The sequence below is a fragment of the Anolis carolinensis genome, unplaced genomic scaffold (assembly GCF_035594765.1).
Source record: "Anolis carolinensis isolate JA03-04 unplaced genomic scaffold, rAnoCar3.1.pri scaffold_10, whole genome shotgun sequence".
Classification (NCBI taxonomy): Eukaryota; Metazoa; Chordata; class Lepidosauria; order Squamata; family Dactyloidae; genus Anolis; species Anolis carolinensis.
In genome coordinates, this window is record NW_026943821.1 from 22,296,948 (window position 1) to 22,324,527 (window position 27,580).

Genomic DNA, 27,580 nt, shown 5'->3' on the forward strand with positions numbered 1-27,580 from the left:
GGATGTTTGGCGAAGCTTATGATATACAGTAAAGCTATGTTTTGGGCATCACAGAGCTTTGGGATAGAGCAGCTTGAGGGCCGTTCAGCGGCTGGTGTTCTCCAACATCAGCCCTCATTCAATATAAGCAAACTCCTCACTGTGTTTCTCTTTCCTTGGACCTACTCGAATCGCTCTCATTTCCCAACATCTCCCTCCAGCGGCTGAAATAGCAAATGAGTGAAAATTTGAGAAGCAAATAATGCTGAGAACATGCCCTAAAGTCATTTTTCTTTCACTATTTTCACCTGTGAACTTAGTATCTTTTTTGGCTCAGTATGTATCTGGAGTAAACACGGTCCACATACTCATCATGTCCGATTTTAATTTTATATATTAATTATATATTATATTTTACATGCAATATTACTAATAATATTACAATATATTGATATAGTACAATATAGTAATTTATTGCCAGTATTGTACTATGCTAATAATATAATATTGTATGTAAATTTGCCATTTTATATCGCACTTTATTGTCCATTCAACTGTGAAATTTCCTTTCCCCATTTCGTAACACTCTGCACTTTGCCTGGGATCTACGACTTAGTCTCCTGTTTTTAATACTGTATCCTGCTTGTTGATTTTAATGATTGTTTTTATTGATGTTGATGTTTTTTACTGGGATAATTGTTTTATTGCTTTGTTACTGTTATTTGTTTTATCGGGCCAGGCCCCATGTAAGCCGCCCCGAGTCCCTTCGGGGAGATGGGGCGGGGTATAAAAATAAAGTTATTATTATTATTATTATTATTATTATTATAAATTTAATTTGATACACACCATGACCAACTTTAACTACTAGTGGCAATGACAGACTACGATGAGAGTTGTAGTTCACTGACATCATTACACATTTTCTAATGGGACTACTCATAGAATCCAAAACCAATGACTGCTTGTAATAGTTATCATTATTAAAGTTCTTTTTAGGAGTCAACCCAAGATTTTATCAAAGTATGTTTATTGTATGTGACCTCATTTGTTTTATGATTTGTTTTATTGTTGATTGATTTGTTTTATTATTGAGTTTTTACATTGTCTGTTTTGTGTGGGCTTGGCCCCATGTAAGCCACCCCGAGTCCCTTCAGAGAGATGGGGCGGGGTATAAAAATAAAATTATTATTATTATTATTATTATTATTATTATTATTATTATTATTATTATTATTATTATAAAGACCTAACCCAGGCATCACTGGGAACCTAAGCTAGTATATAATAGTATATAATACTATTATTGTATACTATTTTATATTAAAGCATTATATACAGTAGAGTCTCACTTATCCAAGCTAAACGGGCCGGCAGAAGCTTGGATAAGCGAATATCTTGGATAATAAGGAGGGATTAAGGAAAAGCCTATTAAACATCAAATTAGGTTATGATTTTACAAATGAAGCACCAAAACTTCATATTATACAACACATTTGGCAGGAAAGGTAGTTCAATGCGCAGTAATGTTATGTTGTAATTAATGTATTTACGAATTTAGCACCAAAATATCACGATATATTGAAAACATTGACTACAAAAATGGCTTGGATTATCCAGAGGCTTGGATAAGCGAGGCTTGGATTAGTGAGACTCTACTGTACTACGACAGAAAGCTCTGGCGTGGGCTGGTCCATGAGGTCATGAAGAGTCAGAAGTGGCTGAACCAATAAACAACAAAATACTAGTATATAATAATAATAATAAAAGAAATGACAGTATACACAGTATACAAAACCACCTGCACAAGACACAACCTGCTTTACTCATCCCGAAAATTAATATACTCTCCCACAAAATCTTAATTTTGGGCATCATAAATTCCAACTTCTAAATATTAAAAGGGACACCTTTATTAAGAAAGCACCTTTCTAGCATATCGTAAGACGTAGACAACCAATTTTATTATTTTTTTAAAGACACACACTCACATACAGTATGCACTCAGGCAAACACATCAACACAATAAATTTACAACGTAAGAATAACCTTAAGGCCTTGGAAACACATTCCTCCAAGGCCTAAATCCAATGCAAGAGTGAACAGACAGGACATTAAGCATCAGGCAGGATGTTGCTCTATAAACATTGAAGTGCAACCCATTCAAACTGGCGAGTAATTTCATTCATCTTCCAGATTTCAAACCCTGTCTCAAAACTGACCAGAACTGGAAACAGCATCTCTTTGCTCCAGAACTTCATTTTCCATTTAAAAAGTTTTGAAGTGTTTATATAAGCTTATGGACAGCTCAAAAGGAGTCACAACCGATGCAACGAGACTCTTCGTTTTTTTCCTTGACACAAATCCAAGGGTTTGTTAAGAAAAATAAAAATAAAAACCTGCTCTACAGTACACAGTTGTCTTCACAGAAATCAATTTGGTGGGGAAATAAAGAAGAAACTGTCCCATTTATCTAGCCAAGATGCTTCCCACAGCACTGGAGAAACAGGAGAAAATATATACCAGTTTCTGTAGTGGTCAAAAAGCATGGAATCATGGGCATTTAATCCAGTCTCAAAGCAAACCACTTCTTGGGAGACTAAAGCCAAGGGGAGACCAAGGCAGAGAAAAGCAGGCTCACAGTTAATGCTGGATTTGATGCGTAAGTCCAGTTTTCCCTTGTTCTCCTCTTTGTGCATGAGAATCGAGTGCCACAAACACCATCTTATCCATATGCCATTGTGTTTTCCCCATAGGTTAGGGATTTACACCTGGGAATGCCTTGCTTTCGTATCCCTGGGAAATATAGAAAGCGGATGGAATTGGACCGGATTCGGTGGCAACAGACTGTAATGTTTATCTCTCCAAATACTGGAAGATACTCCGGGTTTCTTGCGCTAAAGTGCTGTCGAGACGCAGCCGTTTGGGAGAAGGTGCTGCAATGGGAACGGGAGCTCTCTTCTTGACCTAGAAGACAGCCAGAGAAATAAAGTTTAGCTTGGAGAAGAGAAGGGTGAGAGGACATGAGAACCATGTTAAAATAACTGAAAGGACACCACAGGCCCGGGCTGTGGCGCAGGCTGGTGAGCAGTCAGTTGCAGCCAGCTGCAACAAATCACTCTGACCAAGAGGTCATGAGTTCGAGGCCAGCTCGGAGCCTGCATTTGTCTCTGTCTTTGTTCTATGTTAAGGCATTAAATATTTGCCTTATATGTGTAATGTGATGCGCCCTGAGTCCCCCTTGGGGTGAGAAGGGCGGAATATAAATACTGTAAATAAATAAATAAGGATGTCCCATTGAGGAAAGTTTGTGTTTCTACTACTCTGGAGACTAGGACACAATGGAGCAATGGATTCAAACTGCAGGTGAAAAGACCTACCAAAGTTTGGTGATAGATGCACTCAAAGCACATTTAAAGGTCTTCTTCCAAAGGCATTGAAGAAATAACATCACTCTGGGCCCATATAATGAGTGTCTGCCAATCCGCTTGCCAGCTAAAAACAAACATGCTTCTCCCATCTTGCAAAGTATCCTTACTCAAACATACTCCATTCGGGAAATAATAATGTAAACGCAAGCCTAAGCAACTACCTCCCAGTCAAATAAACCAGACTTCTACCTGAGGCTTGGGCTTCTCTGTTGCCTCTTTGCTCTTAACCGGGGAGAGCGTCTGGAAGACAAAGTTCCGCGAGTTCCTCGGGGCGTTTGGGTTGAGGCCCGACATGGCCGCCAGCTTCTGCAAGACTTCTTTGGGTCGGTTCAGCAGGGATCCGTTCTTCAGCTGTAAAAAGCAAGGAGAAGGTTAACTGGAGGCGGATGGTGCAAGCAACATGAGTTTACCGAAAAGAGGGAGCAAGCTTGTTTTCTGTTGCCCTGGAGACTAGGACTTGGAGCAATGGATTCAAATTACAGGAAAGGAAATTCCAATTGCACATCAGGAAGAACTTCCCGACTGTACGAATTGCTGTTCAACAGTGGAACTCACTGCCTCAGAGTCTGGTGGAGGCTCCTTCTTTGGAGACTTTTAAACAGAGGTTGGATGGCCATCTGTTGGGGGTACTTTCATTGTGCTTTTCCTACATGGCAGATTGGACTAGATCACCCATGTGGTCTCTTCTAACTCTTAAGATTCTATGAAAATATAACATTATAAAGCAATTCAACTTGTGAATTTTAATCTGCATTTTACCTATGTGTATTTGTTATATGTATTTTAATAGTGTTTTCTTTCACCTCAGTTTTACGCGTGTTGTACCCCGCTTCGAGCCACAAGGAGAGGCGAATCATAAATATATTATTGTTACTGTTATTTGATTTATCCTGTTGTAGTTCACCGGCTCTGCTACTAACCTGAAGGTTGCTGGCAGGATGGAATACTTCAAATGGATTTCGGGGAAGCGACTTAGACTCCTGAACAGTTGCTGAAGGGTTGGCTGGGAGGGGAGGAAAATGCGAAGTAAGCTTTGAGTCTAAAAGGATTAAACGCTACGCAGAACAGATGTCCCCATGAGTCCCACCCCATAGGTTATTTTGGCACCCACAACTTTCAGAAAGAAACAAGCCTACCTTTATTTTGCAGGGACTTAGCGGTGACTTTCCTGGCGAGCTTCATGAACTGGCTGCTCTCCTCATCAATATCTTCCTCTTCCCCTTTCTCTGACTGCAAAGAAGATAATTAGACGGAGGAAGTAAATGCAAATGCTGAAGATGCAAGAATGGAAACAAAGGCAATTTCTGCGTTGGCTTTTTAATTAAGTGTCTCAAAGACCAGAGCAGTCGAGAACTGGTTCATGGGGCCGGGCTGTGGCGCAGCTGGCTAGTAACCAGCTGCTATAAATCACTACTGACCAAGAGGTCATGAGTTCGAAGCCCGGGTCGGGTTAAGCCTCCGACCATTAATAGCCCCGGCTTGCTGTTGACCTATGCAGCCCCGAAAGACAGTTGCAACTGTCAATTAGGGAAATTTAGGGACACTTTATGCAGGAGGCTAATTTACAACACCATAAAACTGCCAGCAAAACACGAGGAAAGGAATGAGGAAGTACAGCCACTTCTGGACGGTGAAGCAACAGCTCCCCCTGTGGCCGGAATCGTGAAGCTGGAAAAATGTTAAAAAAATGCCTCTGAGTCTGTCTAATGTATGTTGTTTGTCTGTTGGCATTTAATGTTTGCCATATATGTGTTCATTGTAATCCGCCCTGAGTCCCCTTCGGGGTGAGAAGGGCGGAATATAAATACTGTAAATAAATAAATAAATAAATAAATAAATAAAGTCCCTCAGCCAGGTTTGAATCCACAATAATATCACCAGGAAAACAATACTTCCAGTAGGAAACAGTGCACAGATCATATGTTTCCCACCCTCCGCTTAGTTTTGCATTGCTTAGTTTAGTGGAAATGGCAGCAATAGGTTCGAGGCCTGCAGCCTGGAGTTTATTCATGGCCAATCAAGCACTGTTTTAATTCATACCCACATTTGCCGGTGCAAGCAAATAAAATCTTTTGGAAGAGCACCTAACGATGTTGATGCTATGACCATAAGAGGAGCCTTTGCAAAGGGGAAGATATTCTTAATTTGTCCTGCTGGGATAAGGTCTGGCAAAAGGGAGTGAATGGTTCAGGTGTAAATGTTCACCTGCTCCCGGAGCCACTGCTCCCGCTCAAAGCGCTCCTTCCTCCATTTGGCCTCCGTCTCGTCCAGCTGGTCCTCGTTCTCAGGGTCCTCCTCGCCTTCTCCGTGGAACAGATCCATCTGAGAGGAGTCATCTAAGGGACACAGAAAGAGAGTCAGTTCTAGCTACTCCAGTCTGAAAACCAAAACAAACCTATAACTACAGGAAAACACTACAGCAGGAAGGAGAAGACCTGGAACAGGGTACAAACTACAGCTCCCAAGTAGAGTGGCGATAAGAGGAAGAGGAAAAAGGAGATACATGTTTGGGAGACGTCTAGGACATCTTGTTTTTGGTTTTGTTGTAGTTCAGCCCTTGATTGTGCCTGAACCTAATGTCGCTGAGGAAGTGGATCATGGGATTTCAGCAGATTTTAAGTCCTGAAACTGAGCCGTCTGTTTCCAGAAGTTGGTGAAGGCCAGTTACTGTATAGTTTCTACTGGTGTCTCTAAGCATACTTCTGTTTCTAAAATAGAGTCTGAGTCCTGAATAATCCCAGATCTGATCACATGGTCTGCATCCCCTCCCACAACACAGAGTTAAGGAAAACTGCACACCAATATACACATATACAATACAGTAAGCAATCTGAACTTGAGTATAAGCCGACCCGAATATAAGTCGAGGCACCTAATTTTACCACAAAAAAATGGGAAAACCTTGACTCCAGTATAAGCCGAGGGTGGTAAATTTCAGAAATAAAAATAGATACCAATAAAATTACATTAATTGAGGCATCAGTAGGTTAAATGTTTTTGAACATTTACATAAAGCTCAAATTTAAGATAAGACTGTCCAACTCTGATCAAATCATTATTCTCATCTTCTTCAATGTAAATGTGCTTATGTATCCTTTTAATAATAATAGAGTAAAATAATACATGTAATAATAATAATAATAATAATAAATACAGGAAAATAATACATGCAATAATAATAATAATATCAGAGTGAAATAATAAATGCATTAATAATAATAAAAATAGAGTAAAATAAATGTAATAGTAGCAACAATAATAGAGAAAAATAATAAATGTAATAATACCAATAATAATAGAGAAAAATAATAAACGTACCATATATTCTCGAGTATAAGCTGACCCAAATATAAGCCAACCAGAACCCTCACCCAAGTTTCAGTCTTAAAAAAAGGGCTGAAAAACTAGGCTTATACTCGAGTATATACAGTATATGCATAACAAATAACTCATAGAGGCTTGAGAAGGTTTTTATTTCCAACAGGATCTTTCAAGATACCAATACTTTACCTATGTTTTTCCACCTGAACTTCCTCATCCTCCCAGGACCGTCGCTGTGCAAGTCCCCGTCGGCAAGGTACCGCTCCTGATACAAGCGCAGCTGCCGTTTGTCATCGTCCAGCATCACCTTCCTGTGCAAGAAAAGGAGGCTCAGATTAGTCTGCACTTCAAAGAGAAATTGTACCCCCATTTTACATTCCATATATGGCTGACCCCCTCTGATACTGACATGTGTATCTTATTGACTTGATCCTGCAGTTCCACATCTGTGGGGAGGGCCTCATCGAGGACTTCTTCTTCGTATTCGTCGAGTTCTTCGCCATCGTATTCATCCTCGCTTCCCACTTCGCTCCCAGATAACTCAGCCTCGTTTTCCATGAAGTCCTGCAATATGCTGAATGGTTCAAGGGGGAGATGGGAAGAGGAAAACAAGGTGAGTTCTAAAGGAGTTTAAAAAATATGGCTGGCCATGGCAGACCGAGAATCCATCGTGCTCCAAACTGCCGAGGGGCCGAATATTCAGCTCTAGAGTAAAGTCTCTTTCAGTGCTACAAAAGATTTGATGTGCAAAGCTTCAAAGTAAGCCTTTCGCTTATTGCTAAGGGAGTGTTCTGAATCTTGAGCCTCCATGCTCCATAGTCTTAGCTAGATGGTATGTCAGATATTGCTGGACTAAAACTCTCGGCAAGCCTCATCGTTGTCTATGATACTTAAAGCTGTGTGGAGTCAGCAATATTTGGAGGGCCATCTCATTCCTATATTTAGTTTTCAAAAGAGCTTTATCTGGGCCAGTCATTATTGATGTTGTTTATATTTGCTTTTAATCTTGTTTATGTTTTGTTTTATGGGCTTGGCCCCATGTTAGCCGCCCCGAGTCCCTTTCAGGGAGATGGTGGCAGGATATAAAAATAAATAATAATAATAATTTTATTATGACACAGCAAACAAGATAGATATGCTGGATTTCGTATTATTATTTGAAACACAACAAGGTGAGTCCACAGCAGACATTATTATCATCATCATCATCATCATGAAGCAACCCCAAGCTCCCAGAGCATAGTTTGTTAATCTTTCTCAGGCAAGATATTGGAAGTGTCTACCATTTGCATCATTCAAATGTATACTTCTAAGCTGGTCTCCTTCGGCTTCTGCATTTCTTTACAATGTATCAAAACTAGAAGGACTTATTATTATTATTTATTAGCAACATTTATATCCCGCCTTTCTCATCCCGAAGGGGACTCAGGGCGGTTTACAAGTTATATGTACATACAATATATTATATTATTAGCATAGCACAATATAAGCATTATATATTACTATATTGTACTATACCACTATATTGCAACATTATAAGTAATATTACATGTATTATTACATTATATTATTATTATCAATAGTATATGTATATAAAATATATTATTAGTATAGCATAATATGAGTATTTACTTACAATTTCTTCTTTAGTCCTTCTCTTCGTCTCAAAACTTCCTCTTCGTCATCAACTTCTGATTCATCCTCACCCTCTTCGTCTTCTTCCTCCTCCTCCTCACTCTCTTCCTCCTCCTCCTCCTCTTCTTCTTCCCCACATTTGCTCTTCTCATCCTGCCAATCCAGAAAATATTGCATTCAGAGGTTCAAATAATATAACAGATAATCCTTATTGTTCTTTATTACTCTCTGCCATGTCGATATCATAGAGGCACCAGATCGTGAGAGCTAAGCAAGGTCAAATTTAGTTAATATTTGGATAGGAGACCACTAACAAATCCTTGGAGTAGTAGGTTAGACTTCAGAGGAAGGGACTGATAAAACCATATCTGATTCTCCCTTGAGTAAGGAAACCCTATGAAATTGAGATGCTATAAGTCAACAGGGGAAGTTGAAGGCATACATACATACAATTTCAATTATTCTTTTATTTAACGAACATCATTAGCAGAATTGAGTGTCAGTGGGATTAGAAGAGGAAATCTATAGGCCTTAAGGTTGTAAAAATAGTCTTAAAAGAGCACAGATCTAATTTTCTGAGATCTTAACACTGTGTCGAGTGGGTTGCTGTGAGTTTTCTGGGCTGTCTGGCCATCTTCCAGAAGCATTCTCTCCTGACGTTACTCACTTCTTCACTGTCAAAAGCAGTTACAAGCTGGAAGTCTTTAAACTCATCCTCTTCTTCCTCTTCCACTTCCCTGTAAATAAACGAGTGTGAGGTGAAAAGAGGGGAAATTATGCTTTTGGGACATCTGGAATGTAACAGCAGTCAAATACTCTAGTTGCAGTTTCTATTTAACCTGCCTCATCTACTAAAACATGACAGAAAAAAAGGTAAGAATGGGGAAATACCACGAAAGGGAGTCTCCTTTTCATGAAAAGTATCCAAGATGCCGCAGCATTCAAACAAAACATGGCTCATCTTGAGAGATGAGGAATGAATTACTTTGGCATGCAGATGCAACAGTCTGTCAATTAAAACTCATTTTCCGGATGTGAAAGGAAAACTGTCAGGGGATGTTAAACGCTGCCCATCTCCAGCCTCCAAATCCTCACCTCTCTGTTGAAAATGACCCAGAGCAAAGGGCTACAGCCTCAGCCATGGGGTCCTCGGTACGACCCTCTTTTTCCAGGGGTGAAGGTCTGGAAGAGGCTCGGACGGGAGAATCTGGGAAAGCAATCGGAATTGAGAGGTCAGGCAAGGGGGCTGGGAGGGCCATGAACAGCCTCTAATTTGCCCCAGATAAAAAATGAGGGGATCCACAAATACAGTGGTAGATTGGTCTCAGAAGCTTTTATAACAACAACAACAACACCCTCCCTTTAGATGCCTCCTCCATGCTCAGCCTTAATTTCGTCCTTATATCTAGATAAAGTAGTAGGATTTTAGAGGCCATATGCTGATTTATTACGGTACTTAAATATCACTGCTTTTCTTGTACACTACCTAATGGTGTGAACTTAATAATAATAATAATAATAATAATAATAATAATAATAATAATAATAATAATAATAATCCTAGACACTTGGGAAGTGTCCAACATATGATACAATACAACAGCCAGCAGAGTGTCTGCTATGGACTCATCTTGTTGTGTTTCAAATAATAATAATAATAATAATAATAATAATAATAATAATAATAATCTTGTTTGCTGTGTCATACAACGTCGTTGTGTTGATAATAATAATAATAATAACTTTATTCTTGTACCCCGGCTCCATCTCTCTGAAAGGACTTAGGGCGGCTTACATCAGGAAAAGAGTCCATAAATTTAAAACACAATATAATAACATTGTTATAAAACAACATAACATGACAATTATTAAAACCAAGACATCAATTGCTATGTACAGAGGGTGATTAGTACAAAACTCTGAATAAAGTCCACGAGTAAAATAGAGAACAACCTAAAAAACGATTACTACAGCACAGCCTCATCGCTTAACCTGCCAATGTATTCAGATCTTTTGGTTCGGGTCACACCGACATCTAAGCTAAAATGCTCACTGATGTGTGTTTCACATGCAAATTGCAAACCCATTTCAGCAACTTTAACTAACTGTGGATATTCCATATCCAAGAAAATCATCCAAACCCCAATGTCAAACCACTCCTGTTGGTCCCCTCATTCTGTCTGCAATTATTATTATTATTTGTTTGAATTTTATATTCCGTGGGCAGAACCTACTGAACACCAAGGCTCGCCTGTTTTGAGGACCGGCACTCTGAACTCACCTTGAGTTGCAAACTTCCCAGAGCAAAGGTTGAGCAGTTCCTCCATGTTTGGCTTCTTGCTGCTGTAAGTGCTACGGGGCTTGTTCTGGGATGCAAACTGTCCGGAGCAGAGGTCCAGTAGCTCATCCATATTGGCGTCCATTGCGTTTTCGTCCATGCTGGCCAAAGGCAGGGGGTTCTTGGGTGACTGGTATTTGCTCCGTTGATGGCCGACATTCAAAAACCTGAGAGCAGAATCCGTGAGGGGTTTTTATAAGATGGTACCGATATCAAAGAAGTCTCAAATGGCTTAGTGGCATAAGACAGAAATCTGTGGAATGCATTTGTTTGCTAACAGTCCTCAGACACGGGAGAAATGCCCCACAAATCCTCTTTCAGAAAATACTTTTGCATTCTCAGATCCAGCATTAACTGGAAGCTGATAGCAGCACCTTCCGTAATATTTTGCAACAGTAAGTTTCCAGCTTCTTTTTGCTAGCAAGAAGCCAATCACAGAGCTGCAGGTGCGTTTTATTGCTCTCTTTATGTGTTCTATAGACTTAAAGATCATGCAAGACAATTCTAGGCATTGTGTTGTCGAAAGCTTTCATGGCTGGGATCACAGGGTTGTTGTATGTTTTCTGGGCTGTATGGCCATGTTCCAGAAGTACTCTCTCCTGACGTTTCGCCCACATCTATGGCAGGCATCCTCAGAGGTTGTGAGGTATATCACAATCCTCAGAGGTTGTGAGGTATATCATAATATACTTCACAACTTCTAAGGATGCCTGCCATAGATGTAAACCATCAGGAGAATACTTCTGGAACATGGCCATACAGCCCGGAAAGCATACAACCCCAATTCTGGGCACACTTACTCAGTATAAGTCCCACTTGTGCTTAATGCAATATTGTGTGTGTGTGTGTTGTGCCAATTTATGGCAACCTCAAGATGGACCTACCATCTTAAGCTTTGTTGACAAGATTTGTTCAGAATGGGTTAGTCCTTGCTTTCCTTTAAGCCTGACAGGCCCAAAATGGGTTTCAGCTAGGTTTACAAGGCAGAGATTTGAACCCTGGTCTCCAAAAACCAACTCCCAAACTACTGATGCAACCGTAGACTTAGTCTATGAAAGCTTATACTACAATTTCTTTCCTTCAGTCAGTCTCAAAGGTGCTGCAAGATCCCTTTGTATCCTGGGACACTCTTTTACGATTGCCACCTTAATTATCTTTTGAAACTGCTACCTAAGAAAGCCAGTTTTTCCCTGTTGACTTACCCATCCGCATCGAGCAGCTGGCTTTGAGTGTCATCTTCTAGGGAGAACTGGAACTGGAACCTCCCAGCGGCTGGAACTGGGCTTTTCTCTTCCGGTGTGCCGTTGTAAAGATCCAGTGAGTCCTCGATGGGGAGGGAGGGCTCGGACGCCTTTCCTGAACTCTACAAAGATGTCCCAAAAAGGAGAGTTAGGTCCTCAAAAAAGGCTGATTAAAAGGCTTACCAAAGAGAGACCAGAATTTAAATTAGGAGGATGAGAAGAGTATTATTTATTAAAGACATTTATATCCCACTCTTCTCACCCCAAAGGGGACTCAGGGCAGCTTACAAGTTAAATGTACATACAATATATTAGATTTTTAGCATAGTACAATATAAGCATTATATATTACTATATTGTACTATACCACTATATTATAATATTATTAGTAATATATAATGTAATATATAATATATATTTATAATAGTGTATTATTATTATTACAGTTGAGTCTCACTTATCCAAGACTTGCTTATCCAAGGTTCTGGATTATCCAATGCATTTTTCTAGTCAATGTTTTCAATATATAATGATATTTTGGTGCTAAATTAGTAAATACAGTAATTACAACATAACATTACTGCGTATTGAACTACTTTTTCTGTCAAATTTGTTGTATAACATGATGTTTTGGTGCTTAATTTGTAAAATCATAACCTAATTTGATGTTAAATAGGCTTTTCCTTGATCCCTCCTTATTATCCAAGATATTCGCTTATCCAAGGTTCTGCCGGCCTGTTTAGCTTGGATAAGTGAGACTCTATTGTATATTGTATTACAGTATAATATTATCAATATATATACAATATATTATATAATTAATATATATAGAGTAGAGCGGAACAATACAGAACCATAGAATTGGAAAAGACTACAAGGGCCATCCAGTTTGATCCCCTTCTGCCAGACAGAAATACACAATCCAAGCCCTTTCAACAGATGGCCATTCAGCCTCTGTGTCAGGATCAGATTTCTCATGTTGGGGGCAGGGCGGTACTATAAATCCTCCCTGGACAGTTCGAGGTCAGAAAGAGGTGAGGACTGAGAAGAGCAGCTTGGACTGAGTTGCCGTGGACCTGAGGGAGTACCTTAGACGCAGTGCTGATGAAGCTCGTCTTGAAAAAGCCAGGCGAAGGTGAGCGCACAGCTCCGATGGCCGGTAGGAAGCCGCCACCACGCGCCACTTGCTTGTTCCACGGCTGATAGGAGGGGATCATGGAACCAATGAGCTCAAAGCTGCTGTTGTGGCTGTTCTCCTTTGCCAAATTGGGCATCAAAAACGAATCTTCATCTTCTAAGGGAAGGGGGACATTGGATAAACTGATTTTAGATTAAGCATAATAAGGCAACACATGACAAATAAGACTGCAGTTGCTTCCAAGACTGATATTTAAAAAGTTTGGGTGGCTTCACCGTGTCAACACTGTTCTCAGAAATACCCAAACTGCACTCAATAAGCCCACAAAAAACTATCTTCTGAGCACCCTAATGCCATATAACTTACTTATGTTATTATTATTATACCATTTTGCTTTCCTAAAGACACTCAAAGCATCACTTTCATATTAATTTCAAGCCCAAAAGAAGAGTTTCTTAGATTCACAAGTAACGTTGTTTAAGCAGTGAGTCACGAACCCGACAAAGGCTGTTTGACTTATAGGCACTTTATGCTGGGATTTCCTCCCTGAAAAATCCAAATATGTTTATTTATTTATTTACTACATTTATATCACGCTCTTCTCACCCAGAAGGGGACTAAGAGCGGCTTACAAATCAAATGAACATACAATATATTATTAGCATAGCATAATATAAGCATTAAATTACTATATTGTACTATATCATTATATGGTAATATTATTAGTAATATTACATTTAATATATAATATATAATTAATATTATTGTATTATTAGTAGTATAATATTGTATTATATTATAATATTATCAATTTTATATGTATATACAATATATTATATTATATAATTATAAATTATTATAAATTATATATATATATGTATATGAAATTAGCATAGCATGTTGCTGTGGCACATGTTATGTTCTACTATCTCAAGATTTGGTAACATAACAAAGGAGTTAAAAAAATCTCTAGAAATATTTTGCATAACAAAGAAGGGCAACTATTCAAAGCAATTGACAGTTGTAGACGGCAGCAAGTGTTTTACCCAGTTTCTCTGGTCGTTTGCCCCCAGCTTCTTCCATCTCGGTCTTTTCACCCGGAAAAGAACATCTGTAAGAAAGAGACTCATCAATTAAATAGTATATTTCACTAAGCTTCTAAACACCTGTTTAGGAACCACCATGTCTCCTTTGTCAATATAACAATATAATAATATATAATACTAATTTTATGCTATACTAATATAATACATTTTATATACATATAATATTGATAACAATATTATAATGTAATACAATATAATAATAATACACTATTATAATTTTATATTTATATTACATGTAAAATTACTACCCTGTTTCCCCTAAAATAAGACATCCTCAGAAAATAAGACCTAGTAGAGGTTTTGCTGAATTGCGAAATATAAGGCCTCCCCCGAAAATAAGACCTAGCAAAGTTTTTGTTTGGAAGCATGCCCAACGAACAGAACACCAGAGCATGCAGGATCGGTAAATGTACGTACCATAGAGTGTTGTACATGGAAATAATGGCAGTAACAAGAAATTCTTGATAGGATTCACAGTTTGTCTGGTTTGTGATGACAACTACTGTACAGTATATAATAAATGTTCATTTTTTGTTCAACAATAAATGTGAATTCTTCTTCATGGAAAAATAAGACATCCCCTGAAAATAAGACCTAGAACATCTTTGGGAGCAAAAATTAATATAAGACACTGTCTTATTTTTGGGGAAACACGGTAATAATATTGCAATATAGTAATATATGCTTATATTGTGCTATGCTAATAATATAATATATTGTATGTACATATAACTTGTAAGCCGCCCTGAGTCCCTTTTGGGGTGAGAAGGGCGGGATATAAATGTTGCAAATAAATAAATAAACAAACCTCTACATCCTCCAGTGTGACTCTGTAGTCAAATTCCTACAGATTTGCACTGGAGAACCTAGAGATTCCTAAGAAACTACATGAATCAAATCTATAAGTTAAACCCACAATCATGGAGGAGGGCTGACTGCAAGTGGTATACAAAGAAATTAATATGAATGAACAGAACTATTGTGAAGATGCTGTTGGTACTAAGGCAACAGGCATCTTTTAGAAGATGAAGTTTAGGTGTACACCCAATAGATGTAAGTGCGTGATCCAACCAACCCTGTTTTTGAGGAGTTGTCCTTGAACAGCAACAATGTTGACTCTGTGGAAGGAGGCTTTGGAACAGCCCTACACTGGACAGGCTTGACCACTGCTTCCCCGTCAATGGACTCTTTGTCAGTTTCTTTGTCTCCATCTTGCTCTTCCTCCTCCTCCTCGGCTTCATCAAGGATATACTCAATACCCTGACAGAATAAAAGCCCACACAAACCAAAAGCAAAAGTGAGCAAAAGAGAATCGTTCACGATTGCTCTGCTTATAGACAAAACAGATCTGTGCTCAGTTGACATTTCTAGTCATCTAGGTATTTGATAGATCATTACTTCGTCCCACTTCCCAAAGGATATGTTCTTAAACATGTGATGATACACAAATCGATATAAAATTACATCTCAGGGCTTAGTCCAAGATAAAGGGACACAGGGGCCCTTCCTCACAGCCCTATATCACAGAATATCAAGGTAGAAAACCCCACATGATCTACTTGAACTGGAATATATGGCAGTGTGGACTCAGATAACCCAGTTCAAATCAGATATTGTGGGATTTTATGCCTTGATATTCTGGGATATAGGACTGTGTGGAAGGGCCCAGGACTGTAGTTCAACAAGATGTTAAGCAGCAATAATAATAATAATTATTATTATTATTATTATTATTTTATTTTTATATCCTGCCCCATCTCCCCGAAGGGACTCGGGGCGGCTTACATGGGGCCAAGCCCAGGTCACAAACAATATAAAAACGTAACAATGAAGCAATCAATCAACAATAAAACAAGTCATGAAACAAATGAGGTCAACATACTATATACAGTAGAGTCTCACTTATCCAACGTTCTGGATTATCCAATCCATTTCTGTAGTCAATGTTTTCAATATATCATTATATTTTGGTGCGAAATTCGTAAATACAGTAATTACTACATACCATTACTGTGTATTGAACTACGTTTTCTGTCAAATTTGTTGTATAACATGATGTTTTGGTGCTTAATTTGTACAATCATAACCTAATTTGATGTTTAATAGGCTTCTCCTTAATCTCTCCTTATTATCCAACATATTCGCTTATCCAACATTCTGCCAGCCCGTTTATGTTGGATAAGTGAGACTCTACTGTACTATGATAAAATCCTGGGTTGGCTCCAAAAAAGAACTGGGCCAAAAAAGTGCAAGTAGTATCAAGTAGTGTTGTTATAACAACAACAACATCTTGATATTATCATTATTATCATTATTATCATTATTATCATTATTATCATTATTATCATTATTATCATTATTATTATTATTATTATTATCTGCCAAAAAGCATTGCTACCTCCCCAAACTATACCTCCTATCATTCCATAGCACTGAGTCACAGCGGTTCAAGTGATACCAAACTGCATTAATTCTACAGTGTAAACCAGGCATGGGCAAACTTTGTCCCTCCAGGTGTTTTGGACTTCAACTCCCACAATTCCTGGCCTCAGGCCCCTTCCTTTCCCCCCTCAGCCGCTTAAGCGGCTGAGGGGGAAAAGGAAGGGGCCTGAGGCCAGGAATTGTGGGAGTTGAAGTCCAAAACACCTGGAAGGACAAAGTTTGCACACGCCTGGTGTAAACACACCCATACTTTGTAGCTTTCTGTATGAGGAACCTCAACGGCATGGCTCTTGCAAGGGATGGAGAGAAGTGAAAAATAAAGTTGGGGTTCAGGGATCAATGGTTGGATGTTTGGATTTCTGCACTACCCCCTTTTTGCCTGGAAAAGAATGGCTTCCTGATCAGCCGATCACGTCAAAGGGAGGTACACACACCCACACACAGAAACGATCCTGTCTGCAAAACAGCCAGAAACATTGCCCAAGCAGTTGTACAAAGAAAAGGAACACCAGCACTTTGTGCCTTTCTCTGGGCAGCTTTAGGTGCCTTTAGGATATTAAAATATAATGATCTGTTGGACTTCAAAGTCGCTCTTTCCCCCGCTCTTTCTCTCTCTGGCAAAGGGCCAATACGAAACATGGCATAAATCCCCAAAGCTCTGTTTGGGGACAATTTGTTAGAAATCAGCAACTCACAAAAACCTGCTGAAACAGGCAAATAGAAAAAAGAACAGACCTCCCGGTTGCCTTCCTCCTCCTCCTCCTCTTCAGACTCATCTGTCATCTCTTCCTCCTCCTCTTCCTCCTCCTCCTCCATCATCTCCTCATTATCCAGTTTAAACAATGCTTCTCGCTTCTGGCGTCCTTCCATCCGGCGGAGCTTCATGGCCTCCTGCAGGTGAGCCTTCAGCAGACATAACTTCTCACCTGGACAGCCAGGAAGGCATAAATATTACATACATATTTCATATATTTATACACACACACCGATTGTACTGCTCAAGGCACACATTTTAATGAAGCTGCTCACAGTTAAGTTTAAAAACGGAGGGCAATATGTTTTTGAAACAGGGACAAAAAAGTTGCATGAAGTGCTGATGGAGAGAGTCAGGGAAAATGAGCTTATAAGAAACAGATCAGGAAAAGCAGAATATAAAGAAGAGGAGGAAGAGAAAAAGGGAGAGAAAAGGAATTTTCCAACCACATCTCTACATCAACACAGACCTGTCTCTAGCCAAAGATAGCTCACAACCTTGGAGCAATCCAATATTCCAGACCAACATTCCCCTCCCTCCTGTCATTATTTTTCGAGAGAATGGCAGTCTCACATATCTGCAACAATTCTATGCCTTAACAAACATACATTTGGTAAACACCAACATTAAAAACATAGAATTAAAACATCTAAAAACAATTACATTATTAAAGTCACATAAAACATCTAAAAACAATTACATTAATTATTAAAATCATATTGTAAGCCGCCATTATTATTATTATTATTATTATTATTATTATGCCCAGTGGCGCAGCGTGTTAAAGCACTAAGCTGTTGAACTTGCGGACTGAAAAGTCAGCAGTTCGAATCCGGGGAGCGGAGCAAGCGCCTGCTGTAGCCCCAGCTTCTGACAACCTAGCAGTTCGAAAACATGCAAATGTGAGTAGATCAATAGGGAAGGTAACGGCGCTCCATGCAGTCATGCTGACCACATGACCTTGGAGGTGTCTACGGATAACGCCGGCTCTTTGGCTTAGAAATGGAGATGAGCACCAACTCCCAGAGTCGGACATGACTGGACTTAACGTCAGGGGAATACCTTTACCTAATAATAATAATATACCTTGCAACCCTGCTCCCTTGAGCATACCTGGCTTTGTGGGAATGGCATCTTCTGCAGACTCCGCAGCCAAGATCACAGGCACCACGTCTGCTTTCAGCTCCTCTTTGCCTTCATTAGTCGTCTCTTTGCGGATAATGTTCAAGTTCACCGTCCGCTCCATCTTTGGTTTGGCTGCATGAAAGGTGTGCTTCACAAAACGTTCTTTCAGGGCTTCGAGCTCTGGCTTTCTCCCTTTATTTAAAAACAAAAAAGAGGCAGAATAGTACAATGGGCCCTGGGCATCAGCTGAGGTTTGGTTCAAAGGAGACAAAATCTGTGGATCATCAAATCTCATTACAATGGTATAGTAAAATAGAAAAGGGGAAATTTCATTTTGGGATTTGAGTGTGTGTACATATTCAGATTTAAGTTCTTTGAATCCAGGGATGCAGAATAGGTGGATACAGAGGGCCAGCTGAATTAGAATAACTTGTTTCACATTTCTGTATCCTTCAGTTGATGTAAAGCCAATTAGATCAATAGGTTAGCAATGAGCAGGAGCCTTTCCTGTTAATATTTTGACCATTATGGCAACCTCTGTTTGGGTTTCCTTGAATTCCTATTGGAGTGGTATGGAGATTAAAACACTACTAATATGCATATAAAGAAATAGCAGATTTTATAGTAATACTACCACAACCCCCACTGTCGCAATCCTTTTAACAGAAGCTGTTTTAATCAAGAGGATATGGCAGATTCACCAATGCACTGCTGACCCATCTAATGTCATATAACAATGATGATGATAATAATAATATGAAATCCAGCATATATATCTTGTTTGCTGTGTCATACTATGTCTTTGTGTCAATAATAATAATAATAATAATGTATTTATTACCCACCTCTTCTTGTGGTTCGAGGAGGGGTAAAACATGATAAAATAAGTAAGTAGCAACAGTTTAAATAAGGATCTAGCTCGAAAAAGGGACTAGACCAGTCATGGGCAAACTTCAGCCATTTGGGTGTTTTGGACTTCAACTCCCACAATTCCTAACAGCCTACCAGCTATTAGGAATTGTGGGAGTTGAAGTCCTAAACATACGGAGGGCCGAAGTTTGCCCATGCCTCGACTAGATTCTGGCACCATACCTCTGTTAGGCTTAGGTTCATCGAGATCAATAAAGGAATCATCCTCAAAACACAGCCTGGGTTTGACAGTGAGGTCCACTCCCAGCTCCCGAAGCCGATCCAGTTTAGACTTCTTTGCCTTTTCAGCAGGAGGCACCAATGCAGTCTTTGGTGGCTCAATGGCCTCTTTGAGCTCTATGCAAGATTCTTTTAGTGGCCCCTCTCTGTGTTGAAGGGTACTTTCTTCCCTTTCATTCTCCGGTGATTCGGAACATTCAGTGAGGATTTGGTCATGCTTTTCTTGATTGTCGGATGTTAATTCCTCTATGAGGCACTCGGTTTTAGAATCACTGTTCCGTCCATTTTGCTCAAGGCATTCTCCTGCTGATTTTGCCACTTTCTCAGTGGAAGATCCACCTTTTTCTGGAAACGCAAGGCTAAGGGGAGTTGAGTCTTCCGGATCAACTCTCTCTCCCTGTTCCTGCATTTCTGATTTGCCGAGCTGTTCTTTCCCACCAGAGTTCTTTGGAACCACACTTTCTTCATCACGACTCGGTTGATATTTAGTTGATCTATCAAGAAAAACAAACTCTCATCACCTCCCTCTGCCGTGAATGCTGTCACTTGAACATGTTAGAAAATGGTACTAAATAACTCATGGAACTCATTATTACCTTGCAAAAAGAGTAAGGAAACACTTAATTCCACAGTATCCAGACACAGCAATAAACAAATTTATGTTGCGTTTGGAGCTGAAAGGAAAGTCCTCACCAACCTCTGTTTATTATTAGTCTATTTGAAAACAAGCATAACTTACTTCAGTAAAGTCATTGCACTTCCCTGGAAGCTGGGACGAGGTTTGCGTCTGAAGAATTCATGGACGCTTTTGGCTTCTGGAAGGTGATATGGGAGTGACACAGCAGCTTCTATCAGAAGGGAAAACAAGGAAAACTCTAAAATCCAGACAGTGAATAAAGAACAACATTCAGAAAACCATGGAATTCCAGATATGATTCCACGGTTCATGGATTCAGAGACAGCTAACATCTCCCAACAAAGGATTTCCCCAGGCAGTAAACAGCCATCCCTTGAAACTGAATAGGCTTATCAATGCTAATCAAGTTGATTAATTACAACATTCACACTTGCCTTCAGCAGACAAGAGTTCTTTCTCCCACCTTCCACAGATATATAAACCTCCCTTGCCTAGCTTCCAATATACCTCACAACCTCTGAGGATTCCTGCCATAGATGTGGGTGAAATGTTAGGAGAAAATGCTTCTGGAACATGGCCATACAGCCCGGAAAACTCACAGCAACCCAAAATTAGGATACTTTGCGGAGTGCAAAGAAAGAAGGCATAGATCACCTTACTGATATGGCTACCTTTGTTAAGAAGTAATCTATATCCATCTACCTATATCTATACAGGCTTAAGAGGCTGAGGGGGAAAAGGAAGGGGCCTGAGGCTGTTAGGAATTGTGGGAGTTGAAGTCCAAAACACCTGGAGGGCTGAAGTTTTCCCATTCCTGCCTTAAGAGTGTTGTCATGGAGACTTAGGTCTGTCAGGTGTGCTTACTACCTAAGGGACAGAGGAAGTTCTGCTTTTTGGTTTAGTCTGGTGACAGAACCATCCCTACAATCATAAAACAATTATTTTTATGAATCAATACCAGTACAAATGCAAATCTGAGTAACAGCAGGTATCTAACTCATTAAAAAAAAATCCCCAAGCATCTTAACATGAACATACGATGTTACTTTATGTATGTTAGACTATTGATCTGAGCTGCAGTTATCCCCAGAATCTCAATAATGTTTTTTCTCTTATTCAAGTAGAAATTATGGGAACTGAGTGCCTCAAGATCTTCTGGATTCACGTGAAGATTCTTTGTCGCCGACCTCTGGTTCTTTTCCAAGTTAAATGTAAGTCTTACCTCTAAGAAGTCGCTGGCTCTCACTGTGCAACCTCTTCATTGCTTCTTTGCTTAATTTGGCAGATTTGCGCTCCTAAAATAAATAACATGGGGTGAACACTCTCACAAATGTAAAGCAGCTTTTAAAAATAGGAAGCCAGCTTGATACTTAAAGATAACTAAAAATAAGGCATACTGACGATGAAAGACAATTACACTCTTGAAGTACCCAAATTCAAAAATCAGAATGAAAGCTAGAAAAATTACCTTTCTAGGTTGCTTTAGCAGTGGTTCCGCATTGTCATCTATCGCATGCCGGTAATCTTCGGTTTCAGAAAACAGCTACTTGGAACAACATAGAGGGAGGGGATTCAGTAAATTCTCAGATCTCATAAAACAGCTAACGTTGCTTATAGATTTACTCTGCACAATGTTAATTTCCTTGATCCCAAAGATCTTTTAAGATTTTTGTAGCACTTGTGACCCATCATAGCTGGCTTTGGCTGAGTACATTGGTCTACCACGCTTTGAAAGTGCTCCCCACCTTTGCAAGAGCCCAAAGGGACATTTCCTAAGACCCTCCACTGAATACCATATATACTCGAGTATAAGCCGACCCGAATATAAGCAGAGGCGCCTAATTTTACCACAAATAAACTGGGAAAACATTGACTCAAGTATAAGCCGAGGGTGGTAAATTTCAGAAATAAGAATAGATACCAATAAAATTACATTAATTGAGGCATCGGTAGGTTAAATGTTTTTGAATGTTTACATAAAGCTCTAATTTAAGATAAGACTGTCCAACTCTGATTAAATCATTATTCTCATCTTCTTCAATGTAAATGTGCTTATGTATCCTTTTAATAATAATAGAGTAAAATAATACATGTAATAATAATAATAATCAATACAGGAAAATAATACATGCAATAATAAATAGAGTAAAATAATAAATGTAATAATAATAAGATCAGAGTGAAATAATAAATATATTAATAATAATAATAATAATAATAGAGTAAAATAAATAATAACAACAATAATAGAGAAAAATAATAAATGTAATAATACCAATAATAATAGAGAAAAATAATAAATGTACCATATATTCTCGAGTATAAGCTGACCCAAATATAAGCCAACCAGGACCCTCACCCAAGTATAAGCCGAGGGGGGGCTTTTCAGTCTTAAAAAAAGGGCTGAAAAACCCGGCTTATACTCGAGTATATACAGTAGATTGACCTCCCTGCATCATCTCAATGCTTATCCCACCCCCGCACAAATATGTAACTAACTAACTGGTAGTTTAAGAAAACAAAAGAAGACTAACATTTGGCACATATATTTTAGGGAGATTGGGTAAACGTTACCTTCTGTTTTCTCATTTTCTCCTTCGCTGCCGCCTTGATGGACTCAAGCGACTCTTCATCTTGAGAAAGGGGATCCCCACCTTCTTCCTCCTCCTCCTCCAAGCCGTTCTCGAAGAGGTCTTTGTCAGTCAAAAGGCACCCGCTGTCATTGAACGAAAGCTCCGTGCCGTCCTCCTGGCATCAGAGAAACATAACTCAAGGCTCTATAAACTGTTTTCCCCCATTCAATGTATCAGCTGTGAGATGTTCCCCAAGCAAGAGATATTTCATCACCCAACCCCATCTACAGTCTGAAGAAACACATCGAAGACTAATGCTATATATGGCCACAGCAGCGAGAATCATCTCTTTTCGAAGATGGAGAGAACCAACTCCCACGACACAGGATTGGCTCATAAAAATGTATGAACTAGCAGAAATGGACAAAACTTACAATGTTGATGAAGGAGAAAAGCCCTAATCAATTTCAAGAAAGACTGAGGCCTATTTATTATGTTTCTTCAGCAAAGATGGTTTTTTGAATTAGAAGAGTGCCATCTCATGGGGAAAGGGGGTTCATTATGTTCGCTGTGCCTGATTATTAGTTATTGCTTGAGTTTTAATGTATTATATGTTTCATGATTTTGTTTATATATTTTAAATAAGCGCCCACTGTTAGCCCCAGCTCCTGCCAACCTAGCAGTTCGAAAACATGCCAATGTGAGTAGATCAATAGGTACCACTCCAGCGGGAAGGTAACAGCGCTCCATGCAGTCATGCCGGCCACATGACCTTGGAGGTGTCTACGGACAACGCTGGCTCTTTGGCTTAGAAATGGAGATGAGCACCAACCCCCAGAGTCGGTCACGACTGGACTTAACGTCAGGGGAAACCTTTACCTTTACTATTTTATTATGTATCGTCCATGTGAGCCACCCAGAGTCCCTTCAGGGAGATGGGGTGGGATATAAGAATAAAGTTGTTATTATTGTTGTTGCTATTATTATTATTATTTATAGGGTGCGTTCATGGTTTTTCTTTCAGTGGGCAAAGGATTTTAACTCTTCCCTTTTAAATACCATTAATATCTCATTCTATTTGAATGTTTGTATATTTTTAGGTTTTAAACTGCATTGCATTTGGTTTTACTTTAAGCCGCTTTAAGTCTCTTTTGTAGAGAGAGAAAGGAGGGTATAAATAAAAATAATAGTAATGTGGAAAACTGAGAATAAAACCATCAGGCACAGGATGGAAAGCCCTTACACTAGGTACTTTACATTTGTAGTCAATGTTTAGTGGTTCTAGTAGTGGCATGTTTTTTTTTATATTAGGAAATGTGTTTCAATTGTTTTAGTCTTTGTATTTTGGTTTGCATTATTGCTTTTTATATCTAGTTATAGATTTTGTGTCAGTTTTTTAAAAAAATAAAAATTATTAATTAAAAACTGATGAACTATTTCTTTATACTAGTCCTTATTTTTTGCATGCATTGAGCTACCGCAATGCTGAAATGGGGCACACAGAGGGATTCAAATAAATACCTGAAAATATATTTCTTTAAATATCTTCTCCTCCTTTCCAACATACCTTTCGTTCTTGTGTTTTTTCCTTCTTCAAGACCTGTCTAATAACCTTCATTTTCTTCTCTTTCTTCATTCTCCTTCTCCTTGGACTTCCTTTCTCTTTTCCTTCAGTCTGTTTCGCATCATGGGTTTTGTGCCGCCTGTGCTTCTTCCTATCCTTCTCAGAGCTTTCCAACAGCAGCTTTGGTGATACGTTTTCTGCATCACTGTCATGGACGTCCTTCACATTTTCAACACCTGTAGCCTCTGATTTTTCAGGCATGAGGTCTTCTCTTTCACTGTCACTCTCTGGGAGCACCTTCTTACCTTTTACTCTCTTGACCACGAAAATCTCTTCATCTGAATCTGTTAAAATATAAAGATTATAACCCTTATGCTTATAGCCCTTTTTTCATAACATAAATTATACCTTACTTATTACCCTCTCTTTGTTACCGGAGACTATAAAACCAGTTATATAAGAAGACCAGTGCTAAATTCAGTATGACTTTATTAAACTTTATTGGATAATTTAATTGTCTTAGAGTTGATTTAGATTGTAGAATAAATGCAGTTTGACCCCACTTTAACTGCCATGGCTCAATGCTGTGGGATCATGGGAGCTGTGGTTTTACAAGGCCATTAGACACTCCACTAGTGTCACAACAAACTACAAATCCCAGGATTTCATAGCATTGAACTATGGTAGTTAATATGGTGCCAAGCTGCATTAATTCTACAGTATAGATGCTGTTTTATTGCGTATAATCCACAAGAACATAAGCATTTTAGTTTTTATTTCAAGTCGGTTTCAATACATTATAAGAAAAGTTACTTCTTGGCCCTATTGTCCAAAAAGATTATATCAAAGCTATGCCCACAACAGTGCAGCAGTATAGATATATATATATTTCCTAAGGGACAAACAAGATTAAATAAGACTGTACATATGCTGGCATAAACAAGCTGGAACGAGTCTAGTCCCTGCTGTGAGATTCTCAAACAAAAGGTATAAGATCTTTCAATTAAAGCTCCATGTTTTCTATATGATTGTCATGGATTGCCCACCCAAATACACACCTCCATCTTCAGGAGGTGCCCTTCCCATCTTGATGTGTGCCGGGGAGCTCATTTCGCAGCTGCCTTGTCCGCTGTCCGAATCATTACCAAAGGCATCTTGCGATTTCGAATCCTGAGCATCTGAGCAACACTACAATCAAAACAATATTTGTAAGCATGAAAAGAGAGATCAAGACATGGCAATGTTTTTAATATAATAATAATACAATATAATAATAAGAATACACTATTATAATTGTATATTAGATGTAATATTACTAATAATATTGCAGCATACGGTAGTTGTATAGTACAATATGGTAATATATAAAGCTTATATTGCGCTATGTTAATAAAATAATATATTGTATGTACATATAACTTGTAAGCCGCTCTGAGTCCCCTTCAGTGTGAGAAGGGCAGGATATAAATAATATTGATAATAATATTATAATGGGATACATTACACTGCTAATAATACAACATAATAATATTAATTATATATTATATATTAAATGTAAGAGTCTCACTTATCCAACACTCGCTTATCCAACGTTCTGGATTATCCAACACATTTTTGTAGTCAATGTTTTCTATACATCCTGATATTTTGGTGCTAGATTCGTAAATACAGTAATTACTACATAGCATTACTGCGTATTGAACTACTTTTTCTGTCAAATTTGTTGTTAAACATGATATTTTGGTGCTTAATTTGTAAAATCATAACCTAATTTGATGTGTAATAGGCTTTTCCTTAATCCCTCCTTATTATCCAACATATTCACTTATCCAACTTTCTGCCAGCCCCTTTATGTTGGATAAGTGAGACTCTATTACTAATAATGTTACCATATAATGATATAATACAATATAGTAATTTAACGCTTATATTGTGCTATGCTAATAATATATTATATGTTCATTTGATTTGTAAGCCGCTCTGAGTCCCCTTTGGGTTGAGAAGAGCAGGATATAAATGTAGTAAATAAATAAATATAAATGTTGCAAATAAAGAAAGAAATTAACAATAGCATATGCTACCTATGGAGGCCTTTAGAGTCTCTTTCTCTCTTTTTAAGCAGGGGCTAGATGGCCATCTGTCTGGAGGGCTTTGATGGTGCCTTGGGTTCCCTTCCAAGTCTAGAATGCGACGACTCAATGCCAGAACTCGATAGGAAAATTGCCCAGAGAAAATAGATACATATATAGAGAGATGTATATGTATATACATCAATAAATGGGGCAAAAGGGTGAGAAGAAAACCACAAAGGCCTGGTCTCTTGAGCTCAATACTATGGACTTGGGAGTTGTAGTTTGAAGAGGTCATCTTTGCCCCAGAGTGCTGGTGCGTTACCAAACTATAGCAATCCCTTCCAATGGGGTCGAACTCACCTCCATGGTCTCCTCTTCCTCCTCAGCAGCAGCAAAGGCAGCCGCCATGACGCCGCTTCGCCAACAAACTCGCCAATGAAGCGCTCCGACCCAATTCGAGTCTTCGCGCCTTCGCTCAGAGTTTGACACCGCCCTGACCAATCAGGGCTCACTGTCCCCTGTCGCTCATCTAGTCCTGCTCACTCATTGGTTAGTATTCTGAGGCGCACGTTCTATGCGCCAATGGGGATAGACAGTTTCGGCGGAGGCACCGCCTTCCAGGCTCGGGCCTCGCCCTCTGCAGAATTCATAGAGATAGATTGGGGGAATGGAGACAGTGACCTCGAAGGCCTCTGAGGCCGGAACTTCCGAGTTTTTTTTTAATAACAACAACAACAACAACAACAACAACAGTCCTAGTTCCTTGGAAGTGTTCGACTTGTGATTTTGTGATACGAAATCCAGCATATCTATCTTGTTTGCTGTGTCATAATAAAATAATAATAATAATAATAATGTGTTCGACTTGTGATTTTGTGATGCGAAATCCAGCATATCTATCTTGTTTGCTATGTCATAATAAAATAATAATAATAATAATAATAATAATAATAATAATGTGTTCGACTTGTGATTTTGTGATACGAAATCCAGACTTGTAATTTTGTGATGCGAAATCCAGCATATCTATCTTGTTTGCTGTGTCATACAATAAAATAATAATAATAATAATAAT

The 27,580-nt window shown here is 38.8% G+C and overlaps 1 protein-coding gene and 1 long non-coding RNA gene across 3 annotated transcripts; one reads left to right on the forward strand and one right to left on the reverse strand.

The window, feature by feature from the left end:
- Positions 1–1,921: 1,921 nt before the first annotated feature.
- Positions 1,922–26,984, reverse strand: clspn (claspin). Its single transcript, XM_062962263.1, has 25 exons — positions 26,866–26,984; positions 25,492–25,621; positions 24,437–24,777; positions 22,871–23,044; positions 21,765–21,839; positions 21,519–21,591; positions 20,399–20,507; positions 19,603–20,153; positions 18,499–18,702; positions 17,367–17,557; positions 15,265–15,449; positions 14,130–14,194; positions 13,034–13,239; positions 11,907–12,067; positions 10,648–10,871; positions 9,462–9,573; positions 9,034–9,103; positions 8,368–8,519; positions 7,141–7,305; positions 6,921–7,042; positions 5,616–5,746; positions 4,547–4,640; positions 4,331–4,413; positions 3,600–3,761; positions 1,922–2,946 (listed from the first exon to the last, which is right to left on the reverse strand). The coding sequence occupies exons 1-25, from the start codon at positions 26,911–26,913 to the stop codon at positions 2,836–2,838; spliced, it is 3,939 nt and encodes a 1,312-aa protein (XP_062818333.1). The 5' UTR covers positions 26,914–26,984; the 3' UTR covers positions 1,922–2,835.
- On the forward strand, positions 7,205–24,298 carry LOC134293740 (uncharacterized). 2 transcript variants are annotated; one of them, XR_010000704.1, is made up of 3 exons: positions 7,205–7,344; positions 21,421–21,507; positions 22,919–24,298. It is a non-coding gene; the product is annotated as an uncharacterized LOC134293740 (long non-coding RNA). The 2 variants fall into 2 exon arrangements; XR_010000705.1 differs by having other exon boundaries at positions 7,207–7,344; positions 21,418–21,507.
- Positions 26,985–27,580: the final 596 nt, after the last annotated feature.